The sequence below is a fragment of the Amia ocellicauda genome, chromosome 8 (genome assembly GCF_036373705.1).
Source record: "Amia ocellicauda isolate fAmiCal2 chromosome 8, fAmiCal2.hap1, whole genome shotgun sequence".
Taxonomy (NCBI): domain Eukaryota; kingdom Metazoa; phylum Chordata; class Actinopteri; order Amiiformes; family Amiidae; genus Amia; species Amia ocellicauda.
In genome coordinates this window covers 12,467,019-12,484,426 of record NC_089857.1, presented here as the reverse complement: position 1 = coordinate 12,484,426, position 17,408 = coordinate 12,467,019, and the positions used below count along the sequence as shown (strand labels likewise).

The following is a 17,408-nucleotide window of genomic DNA, read 5'->3' as shown; positions in this document are numbered from 1 at the left end:
CAGAAACGAGAATAATAATCATGAGAAGAAAAATAATAAAGATCTGCATTTTACAACACAGATAATAATAGTTTATCTCAAGGAACACTTTGTTCAATAGCTTTAATTCATGACAATGCTTAAACAAGATAATACAAAAAAGCAGATTCCCAGATGTTTACATTCAGTGATGAGACTCCTAGCTGTGTCTTTAACCAGAGATCTTGCAAGTGGCTATCATTATCATTCTTTATTTTTGGATATTGTCAAGCATTTTTTTAATTTTTAAAATACAGGCAAAAACATGTTTCAGTTGAATCTCTTTGGGTTTAATCTGTAATAGGCATACATGTAGCTTTGTCTACTTTAGTCACATTAATTATCATCCCATCCTTAACCGGCCCGAACGCTTGGGGGAAAAAATAAAAGGGGTAAATTAGTATTAGATCATAAAATCTACAGATATTAATGACCAAACTGACAGGCGGCCTAGTGCACTCAATATGCTGACAGCTCGGAGAGGCATATCAAATAAATTATGAAATAAAAAAGGATCCCAAAAGAGTTTAGGTTCTGTGAAAGTGCAGATGTCAGACAATTAAACTTCCTCTGTATCTGACAAGACAAAAAGCCACAGATATTTATGCCTTGTCAGCAATAGAGAGATTCCGCCCCCCTCCCCCTTTTTCTGTAACCAGCAGATTGCAGACGTAGAAGCTCTTGGCACAGTGAATGGCACAGGTAAACCTGCAGCCATGGCCCTCGATCAGATAAAGTGACGGCTGTGACAGATAGCTCTCTTTAGGTTGGAGACACTAGACCTGCTCTTCTTTCTCACGGGAATGGTCTGCCACTTCTATCCTATCTTTAATGCAGCTGCTAAGATGCAGCACAGGACTCACATTCACATTGTGTAAGGGGATCATGGTTACACTGAAAAAGCGCAGTCTGAAATAGGTAGGCGTCTGTGGTCAGCTTTTCTTATCGCTTCTCTTATGAGAGCCAAATGAGATGTTACTTTTTAATTGAGACATATATGTTTTGCAAGAATAACCCAATCTTTTTTCCTTTCTTTTGGAAAGTTAATATGTCTTATATGTTTTACAAAGAAATCATTATTGTTCTTTATCTGAGTTTTTTAACTCATGGGATATTGTAAAGGAAAGATAGATTTTATTGCCTCAGTATTTTGTTGTTGAATTCATTTTAAATAATTATTTTTGAGAATAATTTAATTGTATACATTTTATCCTATTTTTGTCATACATTTTTCTGTTGGAAAATATGTGTTTGAGATGTATAAGGGAGACATTTTCCTATAACTTCACAGGTTAACATCATTTTGATAAAAATGCCAGAAATACGCTTACGTACGCAGCATATGTGGAATAGACATGACATTGTTATATTTGAATACTGGACAAGCCCAATATAGCAAGGTAACAAGATAGAGAGACAAACAAGACAAATAGCATCACACAATCCTTAAAAAGTGATGTATAACGCAGCACAAAATTCCCCTTCTTTCAATTTCTTCAAAAGCTATATTTCAGGGGAACATCAGTGAGCAACAGTCAAATAATTTAGCACCGATACAGCCCTACACTTAATATATTTTTTATGAAATATGACAATGCAGGTGACAGAGGCTGCTACTCGATGTATTTATACACCTGAGGTCAGCATAGGAGTTCAGATATGCTACAGTATAGCAATAGCCTACATTAAGATTTAAGATATTCATAAAAGTCACAAAGAGGTGAAAAATTTAAGAATTTCAATTCATAATTAAGCGATAAGACTGAAACTCGTATTTTAGCGGCGAGCTTTCAATCAAAGTCAAGGGTCATTTGTGACAGTGAGTGTCAGTAAAACTGGTAGGTCTATGTTTTTCAATGCAGAAAGCTGTATTTTAACAATAGCAATGGAAATATTATCAAAAGCAGACTAATTCATTTTAAATAATGTCATGATTTGCAAACAGCGCACTTCAAAGCCATTACATGAAGCACAAATGTATAATGGCATTTTGAGTCAACAACTAATCAGAATGACATGCTTCTATGTAGATATAATTGTATCTAATGATCAACCAAAATGCTAAAGTTAAAGCATCTGGATGCTATTTCTTGAAAAAAACTGTTGTTTTTCAATGTAATTCACACTGGCACACTGACATCATCCCTTGTGTATAATGTTTTCCATCTTTGAGCAATATATTACTTCTTTATATTTTAAACATCATGCATATTACGAAACATTATTTTCAAAATATTATTGCTGATTATTTATTTAATTCCCATCTGCCTATTTTAATCCTATTCAAAGTGGGTATGCTTATGTTTTTAACATGCATGCACCTGAATAATATAACAGATACAATACACTTATGTATCTTGTATGTGTATATGAGTATGTACAATGTTATGTATATACAGAGAATGTCAACTGCTATTTATAAACACTGTAAAGCATATGCAGCCGACAAGTTTATTTTTTAACCTTCTAAGAAGCATCTGCAGGAAGGATTTCATCTCACAGTACGTTGTGAAGTAGTCCTTCTCCCTGTGCATTGAGGGACACGCTGCTCCAGTTCTCTCAAGCCACAATAGCCGTACTGTCTCCAATGCATTTGTCTAATGACACATACAGCATCTATTGGAATAATCTTTCATTTCTCGTGTGCAAGGCTCCCGTGGGATTACAATTAGATTGGAGTGTTGTCAGAAGTGTAGGTTCCTGCTCTGTATACCTCATAGTTGCCAGTAAAAGAAAAAAGCATGTGAACTCACAGAGTTGCCTCCCATCCCCCAGGTAAACCGTTTGCCACACAAACCCTAGCAGGTAGGAACCTCTGTAAGAACAAATTAGGACTCAGTCCTGTAAACAAACACTATGGTATGACCTCAGTCAAACAAAGACAAATATTTGTTAGCTTTGCCAGTTATACATGTACTAATGTGATGAAAGGTGACTGGTACACACATTAATCATTTTATGGATTTAGCTAGCTGGAGCATTATGGATATGTTGCTTATTGCATACATGGAGTTTATTTAGAGAGAGAGGGGCTGTTCGATGCTGCTAGTTCACAAAATAAACCTTCATTTGTTCTTAGTAAAACTGGATTAAATACTACTACTATGAATAATAATAATAATCTATGTGCAAATGTATCAGACTGAGCTGCCCATTTTTCATAGATATATTTTGTTAAATTAATATACAATTAAAGTTTGGAATATTTCCTGAAATTCCAAATATCATTCAATAACGTGCATCATTCGAAACAGCATTGGCCCCATCAGTGCAGTTGGTCGATGAATTGGCCTTGGCTTCGTTATGATGACACTGGGGTGTCCTGCAGGTCACAGAGAAGCCTGGCCCGGGAGGGGTCTCTTTGTTTTGTTCACGGCTGCACTGGTCTCACTTTAGACCGTATGGAGGTTCATTCAGAAGGTAAAGCCACTAGAAAGCTGCTGCGGTGCAAGAACTGAAGTCGAGCCAGGCATTGTGCTCCTTTGTGCAAAGTGAGGTTTAGAAAAGCTCACATTGTCTAGCTGACAGTTACTGGTCAAGCAACCAAGGAGAAAAAGTAATTTACCATAAAATGAACCAAACTGTTTATCACAGTATTTGTAATGACCTCTATAGTAAAACCCTAATAAAGAATACAGCACATTCATCAGTGTCTGCTGTAGCTGCAGTTATACAGTTAACCAATGTACTACTTAAATCTTTTACTGTAAATAATTGGGTAACACTTTATATTATGGTGTCATTAATAAATGATTGGTAATTAGTTTATAAAACAGGAACCATTAATCATTCAATTTATAAGTGATGAACAAACCATTATAAGATTTGATTATTATTATTTTAATTTTTTTTAAGAAACATAATTGTGGTTTGGGAGCTGCTAATACACTAGTTTCAAATCTTTATTATAATTGATTAATCATATCTTATAAAGGTGTATTGCTCATTTATACATTTAATTATTAATGGTTCCTGTTTTATAAACGATTTACCAATCATTTATTAATGACACCTTAATATAAAGTGTTAATTGTTTACTTCAAAATGGATATATATTTGTGTCTTGTTTTCTGTTGTTTATGACAAACACAAAGAACCTAATCACTACATGGAGAGTTTCTTTCTGGATTATTCAACTTTCCATATCATATGAATTATTTTGTATGTATTCTTTTGTTTGTGTGTTTTGTGTGTTTAGGTGTATTGTGAATAACCCCCATTGTGGGCAACTGATAAACTGCCATGTAAATGGAGAATCAGAAAATATAACCTTGATAATAACAGCCATCCCATTATTTCTTACTGAAGGTAATGGTTAAGCAGGGTAGCTGTTCTTCATGTAGTGTTTTTTTTGTTTTGTTTTGTTTTTAGTGTAGAGGTTTCCTTTGAAGATTGACACTGAAAAAAAAATGAAATAGGTATATGACTCCCCAGAGCCCTAACAAATGCAGAAGACACAATCTGCATAACTGCAGGACCTGACTCAAAACAGATTATTGATATTCAGCCCTGCCATTCTCTGAGTGGGTATTGTGTATCAGCAGCCTCGAAGGTTGGCGCCAAGCTTCGTCTTCTATGCACCACAAACCAGAATTAATTGCAAATCAATCGAACAAAGTACAACTGATCAGTAAACCAATTAGTAATTTTAGCTGTTCATCCTGGCTTTGTTTACCTGAGGCCTTCACTGTATTTCAGAGGGCAGCATTTTACAGTTGACATGTACATTTATATTATTTAGAGTATTATATATATATATAAATAGATTTTTTAAAGTGTTTTCTAGCTTTTCCATTTGTAGTTTTGCCATTACTAAGCATCATACCAATTTCAGCATTATTGCAATGTTAATAGATGCTTATTAGATGTGTAGCCTCCATATACAGGGAAATAGTGACCAAGAGTGAGAAATAATGACAACAAAAATAAGATCCTAGTACACCTGAACAATAACATCAATGCAATATGCAACAATTTCAAAGATTTTACTGAGTTACAGTCCCTAATCTATGGACTTTGAGTCTCAGGTTTTGAGGGAGTGTGCAATTGGCCTGGTGACTGCAGGAACATCACCAGTGCTGCAGTCAGGTCAAGACCCTGGTGAGGATGACGAGAGGAGCTTCCCTGAGACACTTTTTGACAGTTTATGCAGAAATTCTTTACTTGTGTAAAACCCACAGTTTCATCAGCTGCCTGGGTGGCTAGTCTCAGTTGATCCCACAGGTGAAGCAGCTGGATGTTGAGGTCCTGGAGTGGCATGGTTACACGTGGTCTGCGGTTGTGAGGCTGGTTGGACGTACTGCCAAATCCTCTAAAACCATGTTGGATGCAGCTTATGGTAGAGAAATTAACATTCAATTATCTGGCAACAGCTCTGTTGGACATTGCTGCAGTCAACGTGCCAATTGCACTCCATCATAATTTGAGACATCTGTTTAATTGTGTTTTGTGACAAAACTGTATATTTTAGAGTGGCCTTTTATTGTCCCCAGCACAAGGTGCACCTGTGTAATGATCATGCTGTTTAATCAGGTTCTTGATATGCCACATCTTTCAGGTGGATGGATGATCTTGGCAAAGGAGAAACAGGGATGTAAACAAATTTGTGTGCAACGTTTGAGAGAAATAAGGTTTTTGTGCGTAAGGATCTTTCATTTCAGCTCATGAAACATGGGACCAACACTTGTGTTTATACATTGTGTTTACATTTTTCTTAATTATACACTACCGGTCAAAAGTTTTAGAGCACCTCCATTTTTCCAGTTTTTATTGAAATGTACGCAGTTTAATGTCTCAATGTACTTTGAAATTAAAGCATAGAACAAATAAACAATTGGAGATAAAAAAATAAATTAAACCCATCTAGTACTCTTAAAAGGGCACAAAATCTGTGTGCTTCTTTAATCCCATTTGTACTCTTCACTGCTGCGATGTTTGCCAAATGTTTGGTATCCCATGAAAGCTGAGACTCCCAGCTTTCTAACGATGTGAGGCATTCTCTGATGTGAAATAAATGTTTTTTATACCCCCCCGCATATTCTCCCCCCCCCGCATTCTGAAAAGTGGGGGGTGGGGGGATACTTGGTCTGAGTAGGAATACAAAACCTCAGAAAATATTGACAATTATGATATATGCTGGAACCAGACAGTCTACTGATCAAAACAAGACCATCCACGTTTTGGTAGAAGCAACACACACCCGTAGAGAGCTCAAAATGTCAACATGGAAAACTCTGTTTACAGTTTACTAATACACAACGATTTTACATAATTGGATCTGAACTTCTCTGAGTTTGATAGAACATCAAATATATACTGGATTAATTAATTAGGTGGTTCTGAACAAAACAAGCCTATTTGCAAATAAATCTGATCTGATCTGAATCTGAATTAGACCCCCCCAGAGCAGACTGCGCATTTACCCCCTGGGCTTGGAATGATGGCGCGCGACACGGAAACTGTAAATCAGATGTGTTTGAGATGAAACGCGCTGGTAGCCAAGAGAATAAGCTTTCAAATGATGTGTGCATTGTAGGAGTACTGTGTAACTTCTATGCACGGGAGCTGTGCGTGACACTGCCAAATAATGCTTAAGAGGGTGTAGTAACACAGTATATAACTCTGAAATGTACATTTATTTTTCAGTTTTTGGTAACCTAAACTTTTGTTTTTGAACCTCTGACAGTTTATCACTTACCTTTGTGCCATTTCAGATTATTCATTGGTCTTGAACTGCTTAGATTTTGATAAAAACGGGAAAAATGTTCTAACAATTGTGACCGGTAGTATACATATATTCTGAATATCTGATATGTTTTATGGTATCTCTGCTATCGAGTTAGCAAGTAAAACGTTAGTTGTATTTTGATATTCACTGTGGCTGGCTCTATACCGCATTTTCTTTTCTGATATCATAACCGATACCTCAAATATCACTGAAAGTACAATTTTGTGCAAAATTCAAATCGCAGAATTTAGATTAAAAAAAAATATATATAATTCTAGTGTAACACAGAGGATTGGTTCACACTGTGCTGCAGTCGACATGGCAGTGCCTGGAATAAAATAATCATGTAAAATAATAGCGACAGTTCTGGGTGGTAAAATACACTTTTTATGATGACAAACAATCTTACGATGGATCTGTCAGAAAAATAGGGTGATTGGGCACTCAAACATGCATAAAATGTTACGTTTTATTTAAGTTTATTCATGACTTTTCTGATTTCCCCCATTGACTCTCAGCAAAGCAGTTCCAGAGTTAGCACCCCCGTGACGTCACGGTATATTTCTCGATACATAGAATGAGCTGGACATGAAAAACTCACTGCACAGAATATGTTTCTACTTACAGAATAACCTGAGAAAATATGGATTCTTGGTGGAGTTCCCCTTCAAGGTGAAGTTTTAGGTTAGATTTGTAAATGGATCGTATCGGATTACAACATTTATTATTTCAGATATCCAATCCAATGTTCTTGGCGTGTATCACCGAATCTCTAATATTCACCTTTGAAAGTTATTTTAAGCTAAAACATATTGTAAACTTTTTTCCCCAACTTTTTTTCCGGTGAGTCCCGGCACAATTTAACCCCTGACCAAGCAAGATGGAGACTGATGAGAGAGGCTACCTAGAGGCCAATGGCAACTTTGCAAGAGCTACTAGCTTATATGATCAAGACTGGTCAAAGTGTGCATGTGACAACAATATCTCAAGCACTCTGGCCTGTATGGTACTCAAGAAATTCCACTTTGAATCCCATTTAAAGTATGTAATAAAAAAGGTTGCTGAAGACAGTTTACTGTCAAAAGTCATACACCATGGCAAGACTGAGCACAGCAACAAGACACAAGGTAGTTATACTGCATCAGCAAGGTCTCTCACAGGCAGAAATGTCAAGGCAGACCGGGGTTTCCAGATGTGCTGTCCAAGCTCTTTTGAAGAAGCACAAAGGTCGGCCAAGGAAACTTACTGCAGCAAATGAGTAACGTCATGCTTACTTCCCTTCACAATCAGAAGATGTCCAGCAGTGCCATCAGCTCAGAATTGTCAGAAAACAGTGGGACCCTGGTACACCCATCTACTGTCCGGAGAAGTCTGGTCAGAAGTGGCATTCATGGAACATTTTGGTCAAAAAGCCATACCTCCGATGTGGAAACAAGGCCAAGCGACTCAACTGTGCACGAAAACACAGGAACTGGGCTGCAGAAAAATGGCAGCAGGTGCTCTGGCCTGAGTCAAAATTTGAAATATTTGGCTGTAGCAGAAGGCAGTTTGTTCACTGAAGGGCTGGAGAGCGGTACACGAATGAGTGTCTGCAGGTAACAGTGAAGCATGGTGGAGGTTCTTTGCAAGTTTGGGACTGCATTTCTGCAAATGGAGTTGGGGATTTGGTCAGAATGAATGGTCTCCTCAATGCTGAGAAGTACAGGCAGATACTTATCCATCATGCAATACCATCAGGGAGGCATCTGATTGGCCCCAAATTTATTCTGCAGCATGACAACGACCCCAAACATACAGCGACAGTCATTAAGAACTATCTTCAACGTAAAGAAGAACAAGGAGTCCTGGAAGTGATGGTATGGCCCCCACAGAGCCCTGATCTCAACATCATCGAGTTTGTCTGGGATTACATGAAGAGAGAGAAGCAACTGAGGCGCCTAAATCCACAGAACTGTGGTTAGTTCTCCAAGATGTTTGGGCCAACCTACCTGCCGAGTTCCTTCAAAAACTGTGTGCAAGTGTATCTAGAAGAACTGATGCTGTTTTGAAGACAAAGGGTGGTCACACCAAATATGGATTTGATGTAGATTTTTCTTCTGTTCACTCATTTTACTTAATTGATAAATACAATCTATTGACATGTCAATTTTTGAAAGCATTCTTACTTTACAGCATTTTTTCACACCTGCTAAAAACTTTTGCACAGTACTGTACATGTAATTAAGTCAGTCTGACATTGCATTTGTTTTTTAATCAACTAAACTGACATGATTTACACTCAACTAAAACTGTGAGTTTTTTTTTACTGTTTATAATAAATACCAAAATAATATAAATGGCCATAATCACATAGGAGCTGTGGTTATGTTTGTTTTATTTATTAAGATTTCAAATAATCAGTATAATCAACAGCTTGAAATGTTTGAAATATAGACAATTCAGATTTTACTGAGAATTCAAAGGAGACTGACAGACACATCAAACCATTAAGTATATGTCTTATGTCAGCTGTTTTTACTTAACACCCAGCCAGGCTGTGAAATAAGGTTTTTACATTGTGAAATGTCAACCCAAAATGATATCTGGGCTTTTCATGAACACATCAAGAAGATTTATTTTTCCTGATTATAGTACTGTGCTGTTTTAAATTATCTGTTAAATACTGAAATATGGACCTTTAGAAAAAAAAAATCAGCTGTAAAACAGAATGATTAAGCACTATGGTACTCTGCTGTTTGCTTTCATTATATCACTGTATAAATGATTGCTTAAAAAAGACATTCAAACAGGTAGAAACAAACACACACAGAAGCAGCTTTATAAGCCAGCTAAATGTATTTAATTTGTAACAGTAATTGGGTTTCAGTAGGTTTTACAATATATGTATTTGTCCTTTAAATATTGTAAACATTCAATATTTTAAGCTACCTGGTAAAATAGATCTCTGTGGAAATCTGTACATTTAATATACACCGATCATCCATAACATTATGACCACTGACAGGTGAAGTGAATAACACTGATAATCTCGTTATCATGGCACCTGTCAGTGGGTGGGATATATTAGGCAGCAATTAACATTTTGTCCTCAAAGTTGATGTGTTAGAAGCAGGAAAAATGGGCAGCGTAAGGATCTGAGCGACTTTGACAAGGGCCAAATTGTGATGTCTAGACGACTGGGTCAGAGCATCTCCAAAACTGCACTCTTGTGGGTTGTTCCCGGTCTGCAGTGGTCAGTACCTATCAAAAGTGGTCCAAGGAAGGAAAAGCAGTGAACCGGCGACAGGGTCATGGGCGGCCAAGGCTCATTGATGCACGTGGGGAGCGAAGGCTGGTCCTTGTGGTCCGATCCAACAGACGAGCTACTGTAGCTCAAATTGCTGAAAAATTGCTGGTTCTGATAGAAAGGTGTCAGAACACACAGTGCATCGCAGTTTGTTGCGTATGGGGCTGCGTAGCTGCAGACCAGTCAGGGTGCCCATGCTGACCCCTGTCCACTGCCGAAAGTGCCTACAATGGGCACATGAGCATCAGAACTGGACCACGGAGCAATGGAAGAAGGTGGCCTGGTCTGATGAATCACGAGTTCAAGCTGTTGACTTTGCCTCCAAATTCCATAGATCTCAATCCAATCGAGCATCTGTGGGATGTGCTGGACAAACAAGTGGAGGCCCCACCTCGCGACTTACAGGACTTAAAGGATCTGCTGCTAACGTCTTGGTGCCAGATACCACAGCACACCTTCAGAGGTCTAGTGGAGTCCATGCCTTGACGGGTCAGGGCTGTTTTGGCGGCAAAATGGGGACCTACACAATATTAGGCAGGTGGTCATAATGTTATGGCTGATCAGTGTATATACATAGGCCTAGAAAAATAAGAAAAATACAAAATTGTACATGTTTTTGAGGTATTCTGAATGAACTAGATTCAACTGTTTTATTATTAATATATTTGATTGCTTGCAAGAATGAGATGAATGAATGGTATCTTTCAAAGTGAACATGCTCAAAACCAACACATTTATAAAATTTAAATAAAACACTGCATTGAGAGTTACATCAAGATGTAGGCCTAAATTGTTAGCTATTTTAAAAGTTGATTAAGGAACTGAGGAAACAAAGTTTTTGCTTCCCATAGTCCTTTAACCTGTTAATCACACAGTTATGTAGAGCTGGTGTGCCAGAGACCAGATGCTGTTTCAAGTCATACAACCTGAATGTGTTCACTGGAGAAAGATAAGGTTTCTGTTGGGGACTGGCACAGCACACAGTCCCCTGCATTTCCTTATTAAAAGGAATTTAACATGCTACTTGTTGAGTCTTTGCCATGTAAATGGATGTATTACACGAATTACATGCCCTTTTGATCCTGTCAGATGAAACAGCATAAAAAACACATTTTCTTGATGAGTGCAGAGTGGAATTAGTAACATTATCCTGTATCAGGCCACCCAGTGGCCTTTATATGTCTCTTTCTGTGCCACTACGAAGGCCCCATTAAAATACATGCACAATGAAATATTTATAATAGGACGTGAATTAATGATCAACTAATTTTGTATTATATCAACAGGTTACCCGGTATCTGGTGTAGTATTACAGCGAACTGTGTATTCTGGGTTCTTCACAGAGGTTCAGTTTTATCTTTTAACCCTAAACTTGTCTTTGTGGGTGCAGCCTAGTGGTAAACATGGTTTTGCTTTCTGGTAAAACACAAGTCACTGACCAAATTGTATTCAGACATTATTCCTATACACCTATACAATGTACCAGAGGGGAGTTTTTATACGTTTTTATAAAAAGACTAAACTCACATTTCATACAGGTATCCTTGGTATCTCAATGTACCAAACTAACAGAATCTTACAAAAGGTTTGAGAAATACATGTTATTGTTTATTCCAGGTGTCCAGTTCCTTGTCTGTTATTTTATTTTTGGGAAGGATCGGAGATTTCAGTTTCAATGCACAGACACCAGTCTTGGGTCCTTGAGACAAGACCTTGATGGTCTCTCGAGCTGCCTGGCCCCAAGGCCGTCTCCATGATATTTGTTCAGGACTCGTTCTTGGCTCGGTCTGGGCCCTGAACTAAAGAATTGACACCTGGATTTAAGTAAGTATTTAATTGAATTTATCTTTATGAGATATATATTTGTAGCTTCAATACATAATGAACAGCTAAACATGATCATGAAAATCCAGATGTTCCCTGCATAAACATTTGAACTAGGGTCTTCCTGTGAAATGTTCTGTAGTGGTGTCAAAATAAATAAATACGTACATGCATTTTTGTTTACACCACAGGGTTCCTGGTATGGTTCATTATTATTCTACTGCTTCTGTAGAGTGATGTTTTTCATTTGGCAGCTTTCAGTTGCTGTTCCATAATTTCCTGCAATAAATAATTCAATTAAAAAATATGGTATTTCTATTGCTTAGGGGGCAGAAATCATTGTTACACATTACACATGTGTGCTGTTGATGATTTTTCTTGAATATTAATTATTATTAAACTTTTACTTATTTATTTTTATTTATTATTAAACTTATTATATATTGAAGGAGAAACTGAAATTAAAGAAGCATAGTGCACATTTTCAATAATGCTTTGATTTTAAAACTTCAATTCCCCAAATAATCATAATAAGATGAAGAATTGCACCATTGATAGTTTGATATTTTTTTTATTAATAATTACACATATTCATGTACACTTGTATACATATTGTTAGCATTCATTCAAATGTACATTTCAACCAACAGTTTGAATAAAATAGGTGGAGACATGAAATTGTATACATTGTCATAACATTGCTATCAATAATAAGACAATGTTCAGTTTTTAATCTTTTTTCCCATAAAGTTTTGATTGCTACAAATATGAAATAATACAATATTTGTTATCCATTAAATGTAATTAAAAGGGACAATTAACATAGATGACACTTCCCTTTTCAAAACATTTAAAACGTATCAAAGAGCATTGAATATGTATATATTACAACCTGCCCACAAATACAGCCAGTACCATAATGATTTTGTATATCCCCAGGGTAAGAGAAATTGGTTTAAACGCTTATGTTGCAAGCCAGTCATTTTTACTCAATGTTTTCTATCAGCTATTTAAAAAATGCAACTTTTTGTCAGTTTGATAGTGTTCGGTGCTTTTGTTCAAAAGCAGCAACTTAATAATTACATGCACCTTTAAATTATCCCTTTTTGTTACTGAAAGCAGAGCTAATTACACTAAAGGGTCAATATTTTAAGCTTTTTAGAAATTCTATATTTGTGCACAAAACCCGCACACAGACAAAGATAAAAGCCCTTGCGAGAGCAAAAAGCACATAGTTTTTTCCAATGCTCCATACAAGCTACAAAATATTGATGAAGTGCCCTATTGAGGTGGAGATCTCATTAATTATTTGATTTACTGGAAAAAAGAAGACAGGGGGAAAATGAGTGCCCTGGCTAATACCATGATGTACCATCTTGAGGCATAAGATCTTTTTAATGTATTCACCACTGATGCAGCTGAAAGGGGAAAGAGGGAGCTGAATGGATCCATTAATTTAATTGAAGCAAGCTCTGACAAGAGATAAAACATCTTCGGCCCCGCATCTCTTCAGACTGCATGGGCTTTATAGTAAACAACCAATGATCCATACACACAAAAATAAGAGCAAAAGATATGGACTATAGAGACTTCAAGGCCGTGGAATATGACAGAGGCTGCAGTGAATGGATCCTGAAGAGGCCTTCTCTTCCGTTGCAGCATTGCATAAGTATTCAGCTTGTATTTGATTCATTGTAGAACTACTCTTGGGTTTTGATGTGAGTAATTTAGAGTTCTAGGGCTGAGGTCCATTTGTTCATATCAGAGAGCTTCACAGCAAACAAAAAAGTGCAGGATCTGCTTTTGCTTGGAAGAAATGGAATGTAGAAGAGAAGTAATATAAATAGAAGGACTGAACAATCGCGACCTGTGTTTTTTCCTCTTCTTTTTGTGTTTAAAACTGACACTCTGCAACTCCTGCTGAGCTTAGTGCAACCCTTCTAAAGAGCTATCTTTCTCAGGAATTTTCTTCTCACCTGCATACCTGTCATCCTTTATTGCAGCCTTCCTAAAAGTACCATGATACGTGGTGCTTTTTATGTTTCTCTCAACAAAATACCAGGTTGACATTAAAGCAGGATTTTTTTAACCCTTTAATTCAGCCTATATCAAATTAACCATTTCCAACCATGATAAAAGGAAGATCATAATGTAAGGAAAATCTTTGTGTGGATCTCAAAAGTGCTGTTGTGTATATGTTATAATGACTGAATAAACTGTTTATAATTGTGTTTCACACATAACGCATTAGGCTGTTTCAACAGTTGGGTAAATAGAAGCATTGTATGATGTATTTGTAATTTAAAATATTAGTCCATGTGCCTGGTTACCTTATACCTTAATTCATTTTTCCCCATTTTGCTATTATGTATGTGTATGTATGTATTATAACATTATTTATGCAATGAATATGAATAATTTTATATTTGTGTTAATCAGTTTATTATGGAGTATTTTACTTCAATGTGACAAAGCAGCTTTTTCAACAGTAACAACAAGAACGTGACGACTTCATGAAAGATGCATTAAAAGAATTGGAATGGATCTCCCCTGAGAAACACAATCACAGCACACACATAATACAGGTTTTTACAAAGTGTAATTTTGATTGCTTTTTCTCCATCTGAATGAAGAGTTTGAAGGTTAATATTGAAAATTCGTATTTTATGCTCAAGACAGGTTTTGTGAGAAAATGAATGTGACAAAAAAAACAGAGCTTTATAGACTGACTGCTGGTTATATTTCAACAGCCAAGCTCAATCACAGATTACATTTCTGAGAATAAGTGCTGTCCTAAGTAGAAAAGCTGTTTTGTGAACAAGTTCTGCTAACCTTTCTGACAAAAAGAAAGGAATGAAGAAACTTGAGCCATTCTGAGTACAGGCCTGATAGGGAAATGGTAGAGCTGCCTTTTCTATCCTGGAGTTCAGTGCTGAACTTTTGCATCAAACAATGGTCTGCTGTTTGAGAATAGAGTGTTTTATAAAATATATAACATTCATTCAATAATGCCTGACATCTCTTTAAATCTTGCTACTCTACGTTTAACTACTATAATCCACGTCCATGCCTCAGAATAATAAAAAAACAAGCTAACATAAAACAAACAAACATTAAATTGAAAGATTTGGGTGAGCAACATTATCTTATAACCTACCTAATAAGCAGATAAAAAAACATCTATCTATATTCAAAAACTGCTTCATCCGGTACAGGGTCATGGTAAACAGATTTAAAAAAAAAAATGGTCATGAGAAAAAGCAGTTAATTATTCTATACACTCTCTCTACAAAAAAACAACAACAAAACATGCAAATCACTTCTACATCTTCTCAGCTAAATGTATAAAATGTAGCAAATGTAGCAAATATTCAAATAGTTTATTTACATTTAGATTATGGTAATAACATATATATATATTTTTTTTTTACTCCAAATGCATTTCAGAATAAATACATGAACAACAGAATCATAGCAAATAAGGGTTATTAACAGAGCTTATCACATGCTCATGTTCAAGCGCCATTTGAGAATACGAACATGGGGCAAATGTCATGGCAATCGATGTAATTAATGCACAACTGTCGTTTAAATGTTTACATTCAGATGTTTACATGCCTTGAGAATGTTCCAGTTCGTGCTTTAAAGGAGAGTGTGGAAAACAATGCCTGACAATTGCAAATATGGCAGAACGGACACAGGCTTGTGCAAAAGGTGTCAGGTGTTGTTGTTTTCTCAGTAAGGGGTATAAATGAAGAACAGTGAGATTTGAGTATTTTAATGCACAGAGGCGTCCATGCCCTCCTGCCTACTCTCGTTACAATGACATAACCCCTCTGTGAAGTCAGTAGAGAGAATGAACCTCTCGCGTTGGGAGACCTGGGGCCTCATGTACAAAGACTTGCGTTGAATTCATACTAAAACATTGCGTATGGACAAAGCTGTAAATGTGTGTACGCACACAAAAAAAACAGATGTATGAATCTCTGCGTACGCAGGATCCCACGCATTCTCTTTGTACATCCCAAGTAACGTGAAATTGAGCGCACATGCACGAGCACAACACCCCACCCTGTCTCCTCCCTTAATTAAATAAATTTTAATCCACTGAGTCCACTGTGGCAAAAGCAAGCAGCAAGAAAATGGCAAAAGCCAGCAGCAAGAAACGAAACTTTACAGAAAGTGAATTGGAGGTGCTACTATCGGAGGTAGAAACGAGAAAAAATATTTCATTTGGAACTTTGTCCTCCGGAATTAATTACAAAAGGAAAAAAACGGAGTGGGAGAGTTTGGCTGACGCCATCAATGCGGTGGGATCTGAAAATTGCACTGTAAATGACCTTAAAAAGAAATGGTCTGATATAAAGGTGGAAGTTAAGCAGAGAACTGCTGCGCACCGACAAAGTGTGGGCAGAACAGGCAGTGGTACAGGGGTCGATGAACTTACACCCTTTGAACAGAGAGTTGCCTCTATCATGGGTGTCACTTTATTCTCTGGAATAGTATCTGATGCTGTGGGAGACTCGGATTTACTACAGGACTGCCACGAAGGTAACTAATTTCCAATTTGTTTGCTTAACTGTGGTACACATAGCTTACCAGCCTGCATTTAATTTTCAAATGCATGCAATGTAGCTGACCAAAAGTAGACCAGAGATTTTACGTATCCATTGCATTTATGGCAAATGCGTGTACCCATTAATAAGGAACAGACTCAAATCTCAATTAACATTAACATATGGTGCAACAGCAGGAACATCCACTGGCACGCACTCGGAGTCCGCCGCCCCTGAGCAGCCAGGGCCCATTGTGTCCGGCGTCTCCAGTGTCTCCGGCGTTTCCAGTGCTCCCCCCAGTGCTGAGGCCAGTCCATCTGGTCGCGTCTTGATGCATGCTGTTCTGGGGTCACAACAGCAAATCGTTATGGCCATCGGAGAAATTAACAGTCACCTGAAAAATATCACTGACACACTTACAGACATAAGCCACTCATTAAAGGAATTGGTCAAAAAATGAACTTTGTCTCTGATTACCATTTATATTGTCGCAAAACATGTTGACGGGCCTGAATGGCTTGTTGGTTGGGTTGCACATACATTGGTCCTGGGTCGGGGTCATCTGGCGGTGCCGCCACCTCACCAAGTGGTATGCCGTGCCTGTTCGTGACATTGTGCAGCACACCACAGGCCAGCACATGCGGCACACCTTGTCAGGCGGTATAACAGCATCCCCCCGGTCCTGTCAAGGCAGCGCCACCGACATTTCAGCTGCCCAATCGCCCGCTCTACAACTGACCAAGTGTGAGAAATGGGCATCATTGTAGCGGTGCTCTTGGTCAGTTTATGGGTTGGTGAGGGGGGTTAACAACCATGTCTTTAGTGGATAACCGTGGTCTCCTGATGGGCAGTTGAATAATTAAACGGCAAAAACAATAATACAAATAAAATTAGATAGAACCATAACTTTAAATGCATCATTCACCAAGAAGCCACCCATCGCGCACCCTGCCAACTTGGAGCCTCATCCCAACCATGCTGTTTGTAAGGATGTGTA

General features: G+C 37.5%; 1 protein-coding gene across 1 annotated transcript; it reads left to right on the top strand.

Moving 5' to 3' along the window:
• The first annotated feature begins 15,997 nt into the window (after nucleotides 1-15,997).
• Nucleotides 15,998-16,871, top strand: LOC136755206 (nuclear apoptosis-inducing factor 1-like). The gene is made up of 2 exons (XM_066711691.1): nucleotides 15,998-16,406; nucleotides 16,609-16,871. Exons 1-2 carry the CDS (start codon nucleotides 15,998-16,000, stop codon nucleotides 16,869-16,871), a joined length of 672 nt encoding a protein of 223 aa, XP_066567788.1.
• The last annotated feature ends 537 nt before the right edge of the window (nucleotides 16,872-17,408 follow it).